This window comes from Vulpes vulpes, chromosome 7 (assembly GCF_048418805.1).
Source record: "Vulpes vulpes isolate BD-2025 chromosome 7, VulVul3, whole genome shotgun sequence".
In the NCBI taxonomy this organism is placed as follows: Eukaryota; Metazoa; Chordata; class Mammalia; order Carnivora; family Canidae; genus Vulpes; species Vulpes vulpes.
The window spans coordinates 88,791,820-88,808,290 of record NC_132786.1 but is presented as its reverse complement, the minus strand read 5'-3'; the positions used below and the strand labels follow the sequence as shown (position 1 = coordinate 88,808,290).

Genomic DNA, 16,471 nt, shown 5'->3' with positions numbered 1-16,471 from the left:
GAATTTCCTAGCTAAAGAGCTCTAATTTTTACAGTTTAACCTTAGGTACATTAATTTATCAACCAACAAGTACATATTTAGCACCTTTTTTGAATGGCAACATCCAAAACTGTTATAGGGACAATGGTAATAGCAGGAAAAGAGGAGCAATTGTAACAGGAATTATTAATAATAAAGTAGCAATTGGAACTGTAGCCATTCTGTTGGTGAAGCACAATAGTGACTTAACTGTGACAGGGAGCCAACAATTGAGTCTCTGCTAATGGCCCAACAGGGAAGGGGTTGAAAAGAGGGAAGGAGTGGTTTACATTACAAAGGGATTGTCTGTGAGCTGCTCCAGTGTGGTTATGAGGGGAGGTCTGGCTGGAGACAGAAGGGATGATAACCATGGAGCTGTCAAGGGCATCTCAGGGGCTTAGGCAAGCGCTGTGGCAGCTAGACACAGCCGGCTGAGACCAGACATGTCTTGCCCCTGCCTAGTGCTGATTGAGAAAAAGGAAATACAATGAGAAGATAATTGAGCAAACCAGGAGGCCTGAACAAGTGTCACAGAATTGAAAAGTGCCTCTTGGAGCCATCAGAACCTTGGCTGAAAATACTCCTCCTGGCTTCACTTTGGCCAGGGTTGGACCACTCTTTGGGGAATAAAGCTGCTGGAAGGGTTTTGGGGTGTGGGGGTGTGGGTAATGTGTGTGTGTGTGCGTGTATATGAATAAAATGCTGTGATTGGCAGATCTATTGAAAAGAGTAAGTCCTTGACATCTGTTGAACTTCTCCTTGTGATTGCACATTTCCAAAATAAACTCTCTCTCTCTCATTCTCTCTCTCTCTCTCTGGGATATGTGATTTTTAAAAAGAACACCTAGACTACAGTCCATTAGACTACAGTCCATATTCCAGTTGCCTTATTTGTTCCAGTACTGCCCTTTATCACATTTCGCCCTCCAGCTTATAATCATGGATCCCAGTTAGTTGTCACGCATTGGAGAGATACAAAGGGCAGAAGAATATGTTGAAGCCAATGGGGCACAGTGTTAAAATATTGATGAATGTGGGTAAAGGAATGTTCTCCTGTGTGACCCTTATTGAACTCTGTATCTTGATCTCTTAAGACTTGTGCTCTTGCCCACTACAGTACAATCCCAGTGGATTCATTTTATTCCTCGAACAAACCAAGCTATGCCTTCCTTTAGGCCTTCCTTTGTCCTCAGGGCACCACGTCTTCCTGAGCTGTACATGGATGGTTCCTGCATGTCATCTGATTCACAGCTGAAATGTTACTTCCCAGAGAAAACGTTCTTGGTAACTGAAGTAGTGACCCAATCACCCAATCACTTTGTATCCCCCAGGTTAATGCCCTGCCTGGATCCATCACTAACTGGTAATTTTGTCTTGTTCACCATTGTATCCCCAGCACCCAAAGCAACACCTGGCTCTTGGTAAATGCTCTAAAATTGTTAACTGAGTGTACTGATCTAAATGTCCAGAAATAGTCATTACAAATGATGGCAATGCCTTAGGGATATCCTTTATGCAAGTAAATGCTTCAGAACTCCAATCATAGCACATATATTCAATGAGAAAACCTTGGCCCTATGTTAGAAAAGTGGTGAATGACTGTATATTTAATTTTAATTTGATATTGAATGTTTATGATATATAACATCTTTTTATATTCTCTAATGAATGTTTTTGATTATGAAATACCTATACATATTAAATTGCTTAAGAAGACATCAATCTGCAATGATTCCAATTATATATAAGTAGTATGAATATGAAAAAACAAAGGAAATATATACAAATAAATAAGTAATTGGGGGAAATCTAATTATGAATAGTTTTTCCTTTTTAATTATCTAAGCATTCTACATGTGGTTCTATTATTTTTCTAATACAAAAAATATTTTTTAAGAAGCAAAACATAGTGTAGAATAGATATAATCAACTATGAGTAAGACTGTAAATGCACTTTGAAGATGGAAGAACTTTCTTGAATTTGGCGTGCTTTGTGAATGAAGCTTTAAGGAAAATAGCAGTAATTGATCTGGGCTTTACAAAGACTGGTCAGACTTTTGAGGGTGGACAAATAGAGCTTTTTTGGGTAAAGAAGTAGAATGAACAAAGATAGAAAGGGAGCAGTTAGCCCATAGCCGGCGATGAGGAGACAGGCCTAAGTGAATGGAAAGCTCCCATTTGGAAGCCGGTGGGAAGCAATCTGAGAAAGATAGGATCACATTTTAGAAAATCTTTAAAATCAGGCAGGTTTAGACTAGAAGTGGAAAGAAATAAGGAACTACTATGAGTTCTTGAGAAAAATGGTAACATGATTGCTTGGGTGTTATAGGGAGATTATTCTGTATAGGAAGTGAGACAGAGCTGGCAGGTAGGAGCATAATACTAGTGTCCACCAGGCATCCAGAGCAGGCACCACCATCCTTCACAGCTCTGCTTTGCGGAGAGTGTCTCCAAACCATCTCTGTACAGCTTGCAGCTAAACATCAATTTATCAGAGTTGGTGTAGGAAACATGCTTGCCACCTTCTGTGTGTGGGGGTGATGGGAAGGGGAGGGAGGACGAGACAGGAAGGCCCAAAGGACAGATTTTAAAGGTTCTAAGATTATAAGCAGGATAAGTATCTTGAGATGTTTGTTGTGTAATTTGTAGGTTTGTGGTTTAATTAGGACCAGAAGTAGAGATCTTTTTTTATAACTCATTATTCAGTTATTATGGAAATGTTTTGCCTTTTCAGGCTTTGTCACTGGTGTACAGTTTCTAGGCATTGTACCTAAAAAGTCTTTCCTTAAATATTTAATAAAATTTGAGAATAATAATTCCAAGAAATTATGTTCTGTAAAAAGATTCCCACTCATTTTTAATCTACAAAGATTTGAATGCACCTGCTCTGTCCATTTGTGGGAGTTAACTTGTCAGAGTATGTTAAATTACTATTTTATGGCGGTTTTTTTCCTCTAAAAAAAAGGTTTTGTTTTCTCTTATTTTTCAGAAGCTGTTTTTAGATCATAAAATCGCAAACAAAATTAAAAATAAAATGAAATTGTCTCATCTTTAGGGGAGAAAAGCTTCTGCTCTGTCAGTGTGTGGGCTGCAAGCAGAACAGAATGTTTATCTTTGCTGCATGTTAAAGATGGAAAATAAAGTTAGCAATAGCCAAAAGGCCTTCTTTTGAATAACTTATCACGAGGGGGAAAGCATAAATCTAGTGGCAAAAGAACTCTCCTTTATAGGCTAGTATTTCTCAGATGGGTCTGAGAACATATAAAATTTCATTTCTGTCTACTTGATAGGTTCAAGGTAACCTCCCTAAACCTGGAATTCAAGATTTGGTTTCTGGACCAGAGGCAGCTGAGTTTTTTTATTGATCTTTTTCTGTTTCTTTTTCTTTTTCCCCCTTTCATTATCATGATCAAGAGCTTACAAGACCCTATGAAAAAACTGATTGAGAAAGAAGAAAGGAAGAAAATCACCCAGCAGGAAAGTGCAGAGGCCACCATGGAGGAGCCGAGTCAGTAAGTCATGGCTAATTCTCTTGGCAAAAATCTTTATTTCCACAGGCAAGGGCAGCACAGACCTCACTGACCAAGTCTGTGGGAGTCTCAAACACAGGACAGTTACTGTACTACCTCACTTCTCTGAGTTGATGTATTAAAAGTAAGGCCAAGTTTGCCTGCATATATTCCTGCTAGGCCAGGACTCATCCTAATAAGAGATCCATTTCTGGGTCTTAGAAGGAGCACACTTGTGAAGAGTTGACTGGAATAAGAAAAGGCACGTCTCTACTGCTCATTGGCTCTCTGTCTGGTGGCCTCAGCCCCAAAATTCTGCTCTCTTGGGCTGGACTCAGTCTGGTCCTTTTGTTACCATCATTTACCAAACCCTGTCCCAGATAGGAAAACCCCTGGCTTTTCTCTCATAGAAGGAGATAACCTATAAAATTGCCTCATCAGAGACATGATAGTACTAAGGTGTTCTACAAAAAATGTTGGGTTCTGACATTTTGTTTCCTGCTATTCAGACCTTCTGTTTGTTTCCTCTGTGAAGCAGAGGGCAGCTTTGAGTGCAGGAAGTAACTGCTCCATCTCGATTTCTTGCCACTTTATAAGAAGGTGCCTCCAGTCATTTTACCTACTGAGACTAATTTTTCAACATACGTGGTGCATGATGTGTCTTAATCTCATTCAGCAAGGAGGTTTCAGTGTGAATCTATATCCTTTCCTACTGAGATATCAAGGCTTGCAGGAGCAGGGTTAGTCTTGAACTTGACCTTACCTCCCTTTGGGATTCTTTGTGTACACATAAAAATTTAGATGATGATTGTGTGGTAAAACCAGTTTATATTTTTACTGTGTTTATAAAGTTTCCCAAGGAATTATATGCTGCCAGCACTGGCGTTTTTCATTAATAAATGAATTAATTTATATTTAATTTATTTTTTAGTGGTGGGAGGGGTGGAGAGGGAGAGGGAGAGAATCTCAAGCAGACTCCCCACTGATCATGGAGACCAATGTGGGCTCAGTCTCACAACCCTGAGATCATGACCTAAGCTGAAATCATGAGTCAGATACTTAACTGATTGAGCCACCCAGGCACCCAAGCCTTTTTCATTTTAAAGCAAATACTAGAAAATTCCTTTCTAGGAACAAACAAGTTTTGACTGTGGGAACAACTGTAAAATAGGATCTGAATGTAGTACAACTGATTGTTTTAGGGGGAAGCAGTATAACCTATTCCTGGTAATAAAAGTAATGCTTTTAGTACCCTATAGTGAGCTCCTACTATGTACTAAGTGCAATGTTAGGTGCTTTATTATATGTTATCTCTACTCATTTTCACAACAACCTTTCATGTAATCGATGCCAGCATTTCCTCATTGTTTTTTTTTTTTCTAATACTTTATTGATTTATTTGAGAGATCGTGTGAGAGAGCGAGCACAAGGAGGGGAGGGGCAGAGAGAGAGGAACAAGCAGATTCCCCACTGAGCAGGGAACCTGACTCAGGGCTCGATCCCAGGACCATGAGATCATGACCAGAGCCAATGGCAGACGCTGAACCAACTGAGCCACCAGGTGCCTCTCCTCATTGTTTAAATGATGGCAGTAAGGCTCAAAAGAAGTTAAGGGACTGCCCACAGCCCCTGGTCTTGTAAGAGGCAGGACCTAAAATGAGTTCTACAATCTAAATAAAGTATTAGCCTTTACTCAGAAAGAAACCACCTGAGATTGTCTTGATTAGTTTTCCTTAATTTCAGATTTCTCCAGTATTTTAGTACTTCATTTTTAAAGGCTCAAAAAGTATAATCCAGTAACTATTTTAAATGCAAAATGGAAATTTAGCAAGAATCTTTTCAAAAATAGCAGGTAAAGATGCTTTTGAGGGAGGTTCAGAGGTACCAGCTGAGTCTCAGGGTGGTGACCTATCTCTGCCATAATCTTAAACGTGTGTGGTGAAAGTTCAGTAGGCAATAGTCTTCTGGATTTGAGACTGATCCTGCTTTTCAGCCTTAGGTAATTTAGCTAACCTCCTGGGGTATCCTTTCCTATTGTAGCAGGAATCAGAATAAACACCTGCTTGCCCAACAGTTTTTTAACTACATTTTTAAAAGTAATAACTGTAAAGTATCTATCCTAATTATACCTAATTGTCCATCTAGATATTTACAGAATAAATGACTTATGATGAAACCTAATTCAGCTGTTAAGATGCTACTGACCAGCCTTAACACAAGAAAAAGCCAGCAGATATGTTTCTTCTTAAAAAAAAAAAATGAGTAGTGTGTAAATGGCTATATGTTCATATGTGCATCACACATCTGTATATTATAAGTACAGTAACACTGTACAGAAAATCTGGCTGTACATAAATATAAAATTTTCAGAAATAGGTTAATAAACTTTTTTCTTTTTAATTTTAAGGTTAATTTCATTAGAGGATGAAAACCAGCACAAGGAATCTTCTAGTTTTAAGAGTAAGTTTTGATTTTTATTTAGAATTGCTTCTGAAGTACTGCTCAGCAACCAATTCATTTTCTTTTTTGGCAGACTCCTCTTAAACCTTTTTTCTTTTCCAGTTGAGAAAATTCTATATTAATTTGCTCTTTAGCATTTCAGTTTTAAATTTTCACTGTTGCCGACCATATAGCATTATTGGGAGAGGTTTTATATTGTGAACCAGAAAATAGCACCATTAGTCACTTCAGCAGCAGCCTGTCAGAGGAGCATCCAAAATGGAGAATTAACAGAGAGCTATTTCTTTTACAACAGATGATAACATTTCTGCTATTGCCATTACTAGTTCTAACTGCCATTTGGGCTGTAAAGATAGCTTTAATAAGATTACATGATCAGATTAGGTGAATTGGTTTTCACTGTGTTGTGGGGTGGGCGTTGGTCTTTGTTGGGAACAGATGGAGAGAGCAGAGCTCAGGCATGGCTCTTCCAGGTGATTCCTGGGTCTGCTCTGGTAATGAGTAACACCAGCTCCCTTGGGTGTACAGACCCTCAGATGGTTGGAAAAGTGATCAGAGCATTAGTAGATGATGCAATTCGCTGTGAAAGGTTTGTCAGCTATTCTGGTCTCCTGCCATTACTGCCAGTTCTTTCAGTGGTTCTTCTCGTAATGGAGTGGAGAGTACAGTAAAATGTGGTGGGACTAAGGTGATGTAATCCTGAGCTTTTCACTAGGACTTGAATCCTCAGGGATGCAAGGGAAAGCTTTACAGGTGATTTGGAGAGAACTGAAATTACCCCAACCCTCTGTTCCAGCCTGGATCTCTGTGGGGGGCATATCCGCCTCTACCTCACTCTGCCTTTTGTTATGGCAGCGGTTCCAGGATATAGGAGGAGGCAAAGCAGACCCTGGGACTTCCTTTCTCTTTGGTTCTTTTCTTCCACCTTGTGCCTTCCTTCTGTATTTCCTCCTATCTTTCCAACCATTTGCTTCACCTGTTTTATTCTCCTTCCACTTTACTGCTCTATTTGCTTTTCTCTTATCTGCCTTTCAAAAGAAAACAAAAACCTCTCACCTATCTGTCTCTCTAACTTGGCTTCATGTTATCCTTTCACGCATGTATACCTTCATTTACATATTTATTCATTTATTCAACAGATATTTATTTTAAAACTTTATTTTAGAGAGAGAGTACATGTGAGCAGGGGGGAGGGGCAAGGGGAGCTAGAGAATCTCAGGCAGAGTCTGCGCTGACCACAGAGCCAATGTGGAACTCAGTCTCACAGCCCCAAGATCATGACCTGAGTAAAAACCTAAAGTCAGACACCTATCCAACTGAGCCACCCAGGCACGCCTATTCAACAGATATTTATTGAGTGCTGCCTGTGTGGCAGGCACAGCACTAGGCTCTGGGCACACAGTAATACACCAGACATATTGAGACCCTTCCCATGATGGGGCTCACAGTCAAAAGGGGAATCAGGTGGTAATCTAATAATTTGCACATGTAATTGGGCAACTCCAACTTTGGTAAGAGCTGCAACAGTTCTGGGCATGTACAATAGGGATACCTCACCTGTTTAAGGGGATCACAGACCTAGCTAAGTCATGTGCTGTTGTAAGAGGTATCAAAGTAAAAGAAACAGCCTGAGCAAAGACTATAAGCCATGGAAGACCAGGAGAAGGTCAGAAGTTCTAGAGTATGAGAATGTTCTAGAGTATGAGAGAGGGAGCAAGTGGCAGAAGAAGACAGAGAAGCAGGCAGCCTGATGTTGGTGGCCACATAAGAGCTCTCTGAGGGTGTTGCTCCACACCTCCAGCCTTAGTATCTTTGGGGTGTCGACAGCATGAATTATGTTGTGGGAATCTAGAAATATTATAGTTCTGAGGGAAAATACAAATTCTAGTTTATTATACTTGTTTTCAAGTTCCATATCAATAGAAGTCATGTATTTATACAATATAATACAGAAGAATCCAATTTTCTTTCTTTGTGTGGTGTGTTCACCTCTTTGTGGTATTTGCATAATATTTTGAGATTATAAATGTTGATCACCTTGTATTATATATACGTAAAATAGAATCCGCCATAATGAAGTATCATCTGTCTTTTCTTTTGTGACCTGCAGAAAGCCTAATGTACACAAGAGCAAACCCAAGGGTTTTTGTTTTGTTTTTATTTAAGAGAGTGAGATAGAAAGAGAGCACAAGCATGAGCAAAGGAAGAGTCTGAGGGAGAGGGAGAAGCAGGCTCCGTGCTGGACAGTGAGCCCAACACAGGGATAGATCCTAGGACCCCAAGATCATGACCTAAGTCAAAGACAGGTGCTTAACCGACCCAGGTGTCCTGAGCAAACCAAGTTTTAAGGCTGTTGTATTGTGTTGTATACACACATATACACAGACACACACTTTGTTATTTAGAGCAGTTTTTAGTTTACAGAAAATTGGGCAGAGTACAAATATTTCCATATACCCCCTGTCCCCACATATGCATTATCAGCATCCCCTACCAGGGTAGTACATTTGTTATAGTCAATGAACCAATACTGACTGACACATAATTATCACTCATGGTTTACATTAGGGTTCACTCTTGGTGTTGTACATTTTATAGGTTTTGATAAATGTATAAAGATGTGCATTTGCCTTTAGAGTATTATATAGAATAGCTTCACTGTCCAACTCCCCTGTGACTACTCCTTGTTCATCTTTCCCATCCCCCAAACACTTGGCAACGACCAATCTTTTTCCAATTTCCATAGTTTTGCCTTTTCCAAAATTCTGTATAGTGGGAATTATGTTGCAAGTAGCATTTACAGACTGACTTCTTTCACTTGGTAATTTGCCTTTTTTATTTTAGCCAGGCCCCAAATGGCTAAGGTTCATAGTACCATCAATAGTCAATCACTTAAGCCACATGTTTGTGCTTGAAAAGAGAATTTTAAGGTAATTGTCTCATGGTTTACTACCAAACAAAGCCAAGATTTGAGGTGTTAACTTAGAATTCATTGAGAGCCAACAGCTTGAGGAGAATGTAATCTCAGGGCCCCTGCTGCTGCATGATGAACTATGTGTTTACCTTATGCTGCAATAAAATCTGAACACATGCACCATTCTGAATTTGTGATAACCAAATGCATGTATTATTTTACAGCTGAAGATGGAAAAAGCATTTTATCTGCCTTAGACAAAAGCTCTACACATAATGCATGCTCAGGTAATCTAGATTAAGGAAAATGACTTAATTTTTAATAAATTTGACAAACTCCTTACACAGTGAAACTGACTCATAATTTTTTCTTTTCCCTCCTCAAATGGACCTATAGATGAACTATTAGACATGAAACCTGAGGAAGGTGGTAAGATTTATACATTTCTTTGGGGTTATAATTTAATTTTTAATACTGTTTTTATGTGCAGGAAGATACAATGTTTATCTTTTGAATAGCTTTGCATTCCCAAGCTTTGCATTCCCAATAGGTGACTGTCATTTGTCTTTATAAATGACTTTAAATATGCCCAAGCACAAATTAGTATATATGGAATTGTCATCCTTAATTTAATTACATAATGGTCAAACTTACACTAAAGCTAAAAGTTATTACATCAAAAGTGATATGCTATAGTAGAAAAAACATGGCTTTCAGAAACAGACCTGGACTTGAGTATCAGTTCTACTATAAACTCTGTATGGCCTTAGGTAATTTGCTTAATGCTTGAACTCCTTCAGTTTCAGTTGCTCTCATTTGTAAAATGGAACTAACTGCAGCAGTCTTGCTGGGTTGTTGTCAGAATCGGAGACCACGTATATAGAGGGTCTCTCGTGCCCTCTCTCTCAGATGGGAAGTAGTTGAAAAAGTGACACTAGAAATGTTGTCCTGGTGGTAGACTGTGCTGCATCTCCAGTGAACCTCAGTTAAACAGAAGAAGAGTTTGCATGGGTAGGCCCCCACCCAAGTTCAACAGAAATCATTTCATAAATAATCCCCCAAGAGAGAATCCAGGGGCATGGAGCGGGATGAGACAGGTATAGTCTTAAGTGAACCCAGGAAATGGAATGTGTTCAGCCTGGTAGAGCCCTTGGTTTCCATCCTACCAAGGGTTTGCTTCTGATGATTTATCATAAATCCAAAGTACCCCTGAGATTCTGAGACAAACTCTAGGGCACCCTTTGTCCTAGATGGCTGGCACACTATCCACCCTGGTTTTACAGGTTTCTCACAGGACTGGATGGAAATGGAGCAAGATCATCCTGAAGGCTCCAGTTAACTAGAGTAGACAATTTTCTCTACTCAGTTTGATCCCCAAAGTGTGAGAGGAAGAAATTCTGGGAAACAGAAAGCATTGGTTAAAGTTTATTTTCAAATTGGAAAGGGAATAGAACTCCTGCATTAGGTTTCGAGGGCTTAGGAGTATAAACTTGAAGAAAGAAACCTGATTTCCTTACAAATTTCTTATTCCAGGCAATACACTGTGCAATATCTCATGAATATCCCTGTGTCTTTTTATCAGAATGACTACTTATTTGTAAATATTGAAATCACATCAGGTTACAAAAGTAAAAAGCAAAGAGTTAAAACAGACAGCCACTACGTGGTCTCCATTTTCATAAAAAGTTTCCACTTTGGCATAAGGATAGATTACTTTGATGAAATAAAAGATTTTTCTTACACATTTTTTTTTGGAGGGGGAAATATTTCAGTCTTGTAGAGGTGGGCTACAGACAATAATATAACACGCAGTAGGGGCCCACCACCTAGTTTTAGCAAATCTTCACACTTAACAGTTTCTTTATACATATGTTTCAGCTTGTTTTGATAGGAAGATTGTTATTTCTCCTGTTGCCCACCTCTTGTTTATGTAATTTGTTCTTTGCTTTTATTATCTCCTATTTAATTTCATTATTTTAATAAACATAATTTTTGAATAGATATATTCACATTGGTATGTGATAATGATAATACAAATGTAGGCAGCAGAAAACTCTGACTCCCATTTCTGCTCCCCACTCCTCTCTATTCCAATATTCCCATCCCCATTCTATCCTCCTGGCATTTATTTACATACACACAAATATGAGTCTATATTCTTATGTTTTCCTCTTCTTACCAAAAAAGCGTTCTTGCTTTTGGATTTTGACTTTTTCAACTTGGGTAGTAATATAGTACAACAAAAACTAACCCAGTAACCATGCATTTCTTTGCAGAATTAAATCAGAAATGCTACTGTCTGTGATACAGGCTTGCTTTCATAAGCTTCCTCCATAGCATGTGCCATGGATACACTGGAATAAGATTGATATCTTTCCACTTATTGAAAACAACTGTGTATCTCATTGGTTTATAGTTAACAGTCTTTGTTTCATGGAATAGAGGTTCATACCCTTTTCTTGAGCACTCACGTAATTCTAACAATAGAGAGGTGAATGTATTCTCCAAAATGTGGACTTGTTTTCAGGCAGAAAAGTTGATTTACACATTGTCTCAGTTAAATGCCATGTCACCTAATCTCTCCTTTCCCTTTATCACTGTCAACCCATAAAGCCCTTCTTGAGACACAAGCCATACTTTGTCACTATCTGACTCTTCTGCATTGGCAACCCCTAGGGCAGAATCAGCTTAAAGATTAACATGACCAGAAGTATAGAAATACTCTGTCAGCGCACAAAACTTGTGATGACTGAAGAAAAGAGCACACGATAATTAGTTGACTTCAAAATGTGTACCCTTCAGAAAACTGCCAGCAGGCCCAAATCCTGAATTAAAATGCTGATTATAATAGGCAAGACATTAAACAATCAAGAAATAAAAAGAGCTTAATCCAGGGATGGCTGCCTTTATAAGACTTGGGGGCTATAAGCTCTAGCACCCTGCTGCTTGGGGGCCAGTTCACTCCCAGTGGGAATTCTGTTAGACAAGTAATGGCTAAGCTGTGGCACCATGTTATCAAAAAGCAGATTGCTTGTGACAATAACAAGGAGGTAATTCTCCAGGAACCATGGCCCAGAAAATCACTCTGATTCAGTGTCATAATGAAATGTATTTTCTCCTACTAAATAGATAATATAAATAGAAAACCAATACAATATTTGGCCAGTTTATAAAAATTTTTAAGTAAAAAAGAAACTGAGTGACATTTTACAATAACTTGAAAGTGGCCCTGAAGTCACCTTGTGACCCCATGTGATAATCCCAACCTCAATTTATGAGTTAGGTGTAACATGTAGAAGTTTTTGTGTTCCTCAAAGTTGGGCTGAGAAAAATATCTAGCAGATAGGTAACTGAACAAAGTTAGATGAATTTAGCCCACCTAAATCTGATTACTTGGATTTATCCAAAACATCCTTCTCTAGGACAAGATTAACTGAAGTTTTTAAGAATTTTAATTCTACACATTACAGTTAAAATATTTTGGCTTATGTCATTTCCTTGGTTACTACTTTCAAACTTGTGATTCTAAATTCTGGCCAACTGTCAGAACAACACAGAAGCTCATTCAGTAGCTCACTTAGGTCTGGGTGCAGTCTGTAGCCCTTAGCAATAACACAGGTTTATGTCCCCAGGCCTGGTTTCTCCCAAGATGTTCAGAACTATCTTTTGCTGTTCTCCATAGAGAGCTAACTAGGGATCTGATTTGCTTCCTCACATGAAGTGTGGCAAAAACAAGCTCATAATCTTTTCTCAACTTTCCCTTTGCCCTCTCTCCCTCAGCATCCTAGGATGAAATGCTGGCTTTGGCCCTTTCATAAAATAATGGTGCACTTTTAAAACCAAACACTCCACTGTTCTTACTGGATCACCATGTAGTCGGTAGTGTTCTGTAGAGATTTACTCCTGTCTCAGATGTCAAGTCTTTCAGTTAATCGCATATTAGGATCTAATGCTAAAATGGAAGACCAGAGCTGGGGATCATCAAGAAATATTTTTTGAATGCCTCCTCAGGGTCTAGCACTGTTGGGGTTTTTGTTTTCTTTTTTGGGGTGTGTTTGTGTGTGTGTGTGTGTGTGTGTGTGTGTGTATCCCAGAGAGTGGGTGGAGATGGATTTTCCCCCATCTGTTATTATTATTAGCTGTCTTTTTTCACTAAAAGGGAGTTTTCAGAAGTAGTATTCTTGGATTCCAAACAAGTACAATTTGTTACCAGAGCCTTTTATAAGGAAGAATACTTTGCTCATTAGACATTTTTGTACGGTGGTTTCCCACCCCGTCTTTCTCCCCCATACTCTCTGTTGGGTGATGTGAGGACTGTGTTGGTTGTTGGGGTTTTTCATGTGTACTGCAAGTGTGCAGCCTTTACATTAGTCATAATGCTGAGAGTGGGGACCAGGGAGAAAACCAGAGAAACAGAGCCTTCCTGTTTCACACACAGATGAAGGTAACTTATGTGACATTTATCTCGTTGTTTTTCTGTGCTCTCATTTTTGGTCTCTGTAGCTGTTTCCATCTTCTGGGTTCCTAATTCATGCTGAGGTCATGAAACTCAGTATGATTTCAAAAATATAACCTGAGTGGGCTGTCACCAGTTTCCCACATTTACTTTCTGTCACCCGCCCTCTGTCTCAACCCAAGAGAGCTTCCTCTGTATGTCAGTTTTCACTCTGAAAACTCACTGGGTCAGAATCAGAGCGCATTGGCTCAGAATCAGTTTTCCTGGGGAATATTTTCCCAGGAGCATAGGATTTTTATTTATGAGCCCTTGTGCAGTGTAAGGCAAACATGCTGAGTGGGTCTCCCTCTCATCCATTCTGCCGTACTACCTGCAGCCAGGAGCTTTGCTTGGCTGCCAATGGAGCCATCTAACCTTAGAAACCCTCAAAACTTTACTACAAAAAGCTTGAATATTCATTTATATATGACATCTTTATCAGGCTCTGAGGTAAAGGCAGTATACTGCACTGAGAAAACATTGACTTATGAGCCAGGGTCCCCAGCCAGATAATCTATAACTAATAAATTATATGACCTTGGGCAGGTCATCTAGCCTGGGTGTCTTTTTCCTCATATGTGAAGTGAGTTACAGGGGATAATCTCTAAGATCCCTTTCAGTTAAGTATGATTCTTCTCTCTAGGCATCTCACTGGGAGAAAACAGCAGGTTCCCAGACAGGAAGGCAGGAAAGCACAATTGAGAAGTGGCAAATGTGGAGGAGTTTTGCCGAGCCATAGGCCTCCCTGAAGGAGTTGCTAGAAGGGCTGCAGTAGAGCTGGACTGCAGAGGTCCTGAATACCACTGTAAGGAGTGTTGTTTTCCTCAGGCATCAGAGGGAGCCCCTGAAGGTTTTCGAGTAAGAGGGTCATAATCTCACAGCTGAACTGAGCAAAGGTATACAGCGAGAGGGTGCCTTTTATGGAGTGCCAGCAGGCTTGCTGATGAGAAAAACCCAGAGGACCCTCAAGTCAGGAGTTTGTCATCAGAGTTCAAGAAAACATGGATTTGGAGATGGAGATTTGAGAATCTTCCCAGGTGAGATTGGAACCATGAGAATAGATAAGATGTTCTGTAGATAATGTAGGAAAGGGAGATATGGCTTCAGAGGAAATTTTATGGTAACTAGACTAGGAAGGGGCAGCAGGGACAGTACTGCTAAGGAGATTGAAGGATATCCAAAAGAGCCATCTCATGGAGACCCCCAACAGATGACAGCATTTCCAGAGTGAGCAACAGGGCAAAGTGTCACAGGGATTGAGGTCAGAGAAAGGGGGATTGGAATTAGCCATGAGGATCTTACTGGTAACCTTCAGAAGAGCCATTTCAGTGTGGGCAGGAACTTGAGGACAGGCAGCTGGAACAAGAGTGGTTGACAAAGTATGTGGCTGTGGAAGGGAGAAGAAACCAGAGCAGCACCGTTGGGTGGTGGGATGGAGAGACAGGAATTACAAGATTGGCTGTTGTTGGGATATGCACACATCTTTTGAGATCAAGGCAGGAAGCCTTGGAGAGAGGGAGAAAGACTAGAGATGCTGGAGCTGAATTTCAGTGGGGGCGGAGCAGTCTCCCAGCAGAAGGGGAGAATGTACCATGGGCTGATGTCAAAAAGAAGGAAGGAATGTGTGAAGGGTCAGGGTCATAGAACTGAAGACCGAAAGGTGAGAACTGGTTGTTTGCATCTTTTAACCTCTATTGTTGGAGTCACATCTGGATGTAAGAGTGAGCATGGAGACTCAGGAGCCTACAAGAGCACAAAGGGGGCTTGTAGTGGTATCTGTGGGCTTGGCACCTGAGAGATCAGAGTCTTGGTTCACTCTTGCAGACAAAAGCATATAGGGTACCATAACCCAGGAGCAATACTTGTTTGGCTACCTGGGTAGAAGGCCCGATTCCACTTGAGCAGCCCTTACCAGGGCTGCTCTCAAAGAGCTTATTCTCTGTGTGTATATCTCCATTTTCTCATAGTTGAGTTGAATTATTTCCAGAAAAGATGTTAGCTTGATTCTTAAGAGCCAACAGACTAGTGTTGTTTTTCAAGTCTTGACATGTCTGGTTACAGAACTAAACCTGTCCTTTTCTACTTGTAATTAAGTTTTTCTTACAAGTTATGTATAATAATTTCAAGCATCATAATTATGAGGGCAATAATTGGGTTTCCCGGTCTTCTGGTTCAAGTCAGTGCCAGCTTCACTGCTTCCAGTGAAGTAATAAGTTCTCTTACAGAAAATGTCCCCTATGCAGCCGACCTTAACAGTTCAATAACCAGGACCCTAAGAGGTCAAATTCAGTGATAGGTCACTGACTAAGTCTCTATTTGGAATGAGCTCTAGACTATATCATCATCACCAAAGGTCCTTTTCTCATTGCTGTCAGTAAAGTTGAGTTTGACAGAATACAATATTAGTAGGGAATCTTTTAGTTAGAAGTAATAGAAACCCTTCACTAAGTAGCTTAGCTTTAAAATTAAGAAGAAAAAAAATAAAAAAATAAATAAAATTAAGAAGAAAAGATCATATTGGGAATTAGTCCATGTAACTGGGGACATACAGTGATGGATTGGCTTTGAGCGAGGTTGGATCCAGGGTTTAGACAGTGTTGTCAGAGTTCTCTTTCCAGCTCTTTTTTTTTTTTTTAAGATTTATTTATTTATTTATTCATGAGAGACAGAGAGACATAGCCAGAGGGAGAAGCAGGCTCCCTGTGGGGAACCCCATGCAGGACTCAGTCCCAGACCCCAGGATCATGCCTGAGCCAAAGGCAGAAGCTCAACCACTGAGCCACCCAGGTTCCCTTGCTGGGCCACCCAGACGTCCCTCTTTCCAACTTTTGGTGCTGCTTCACCCTCTGTTTGGCCCTGTCATCCCTGGGAGCCTCAAAACTGCATCTTTAGAATTTGGAATTTGAAAGAGAGGCCTCCTCCCTCCCCCTTTTATATACCAAACTCAGGGAAGCCTCTGGCATGTGCCCACCCCAGAGCCAGTCTCCATGGCCTGAGAAATGAAGGACTCTGGTCAGCCTCGATGAGGGGTGAGGAGGCACCCTACATGATTTCTCACCAGGATCCTGTGGAGAA

At 40.1% G+C, this 16,471-nt stretch overlaps 1 protein-coding gene across 14 annotated transcripts in view; it reads left to right on the top strand.

Moving 5' to 3' along the window:
* ICA1 (islet cell autoantigen 1) overlaps window positions 1-16,471 on the top strand; it is a 140,737-nt gene that overhangs the window by 109,038 nt on the left and 15,228 nt on the right. For all 14 annotated transcript variants that reach the window (XM_072764409.1, XM_026003832.2, XM_072764406.1 and 11 more), the window contains 4 exons: window positions 3,433-3,530; window positions 5,935-5,987; window positions 9,126-9,188; window positions 9,298-9,330. In XM_072764409.1, the coding sequence (XP_072620510.1) occupies window positions 3,433-3,530; window positions 5,935-5,987; window positions 9,126-9,188; window positions 9,298-9,330 (247 nt within the window). The remainder of the gene's footprint in view (window positions 1-3,432; window positions 3,531-5,934; window positions 5,988-9,125; window positions 9,189-9,297; window positions 9,331-16,471) is intronic.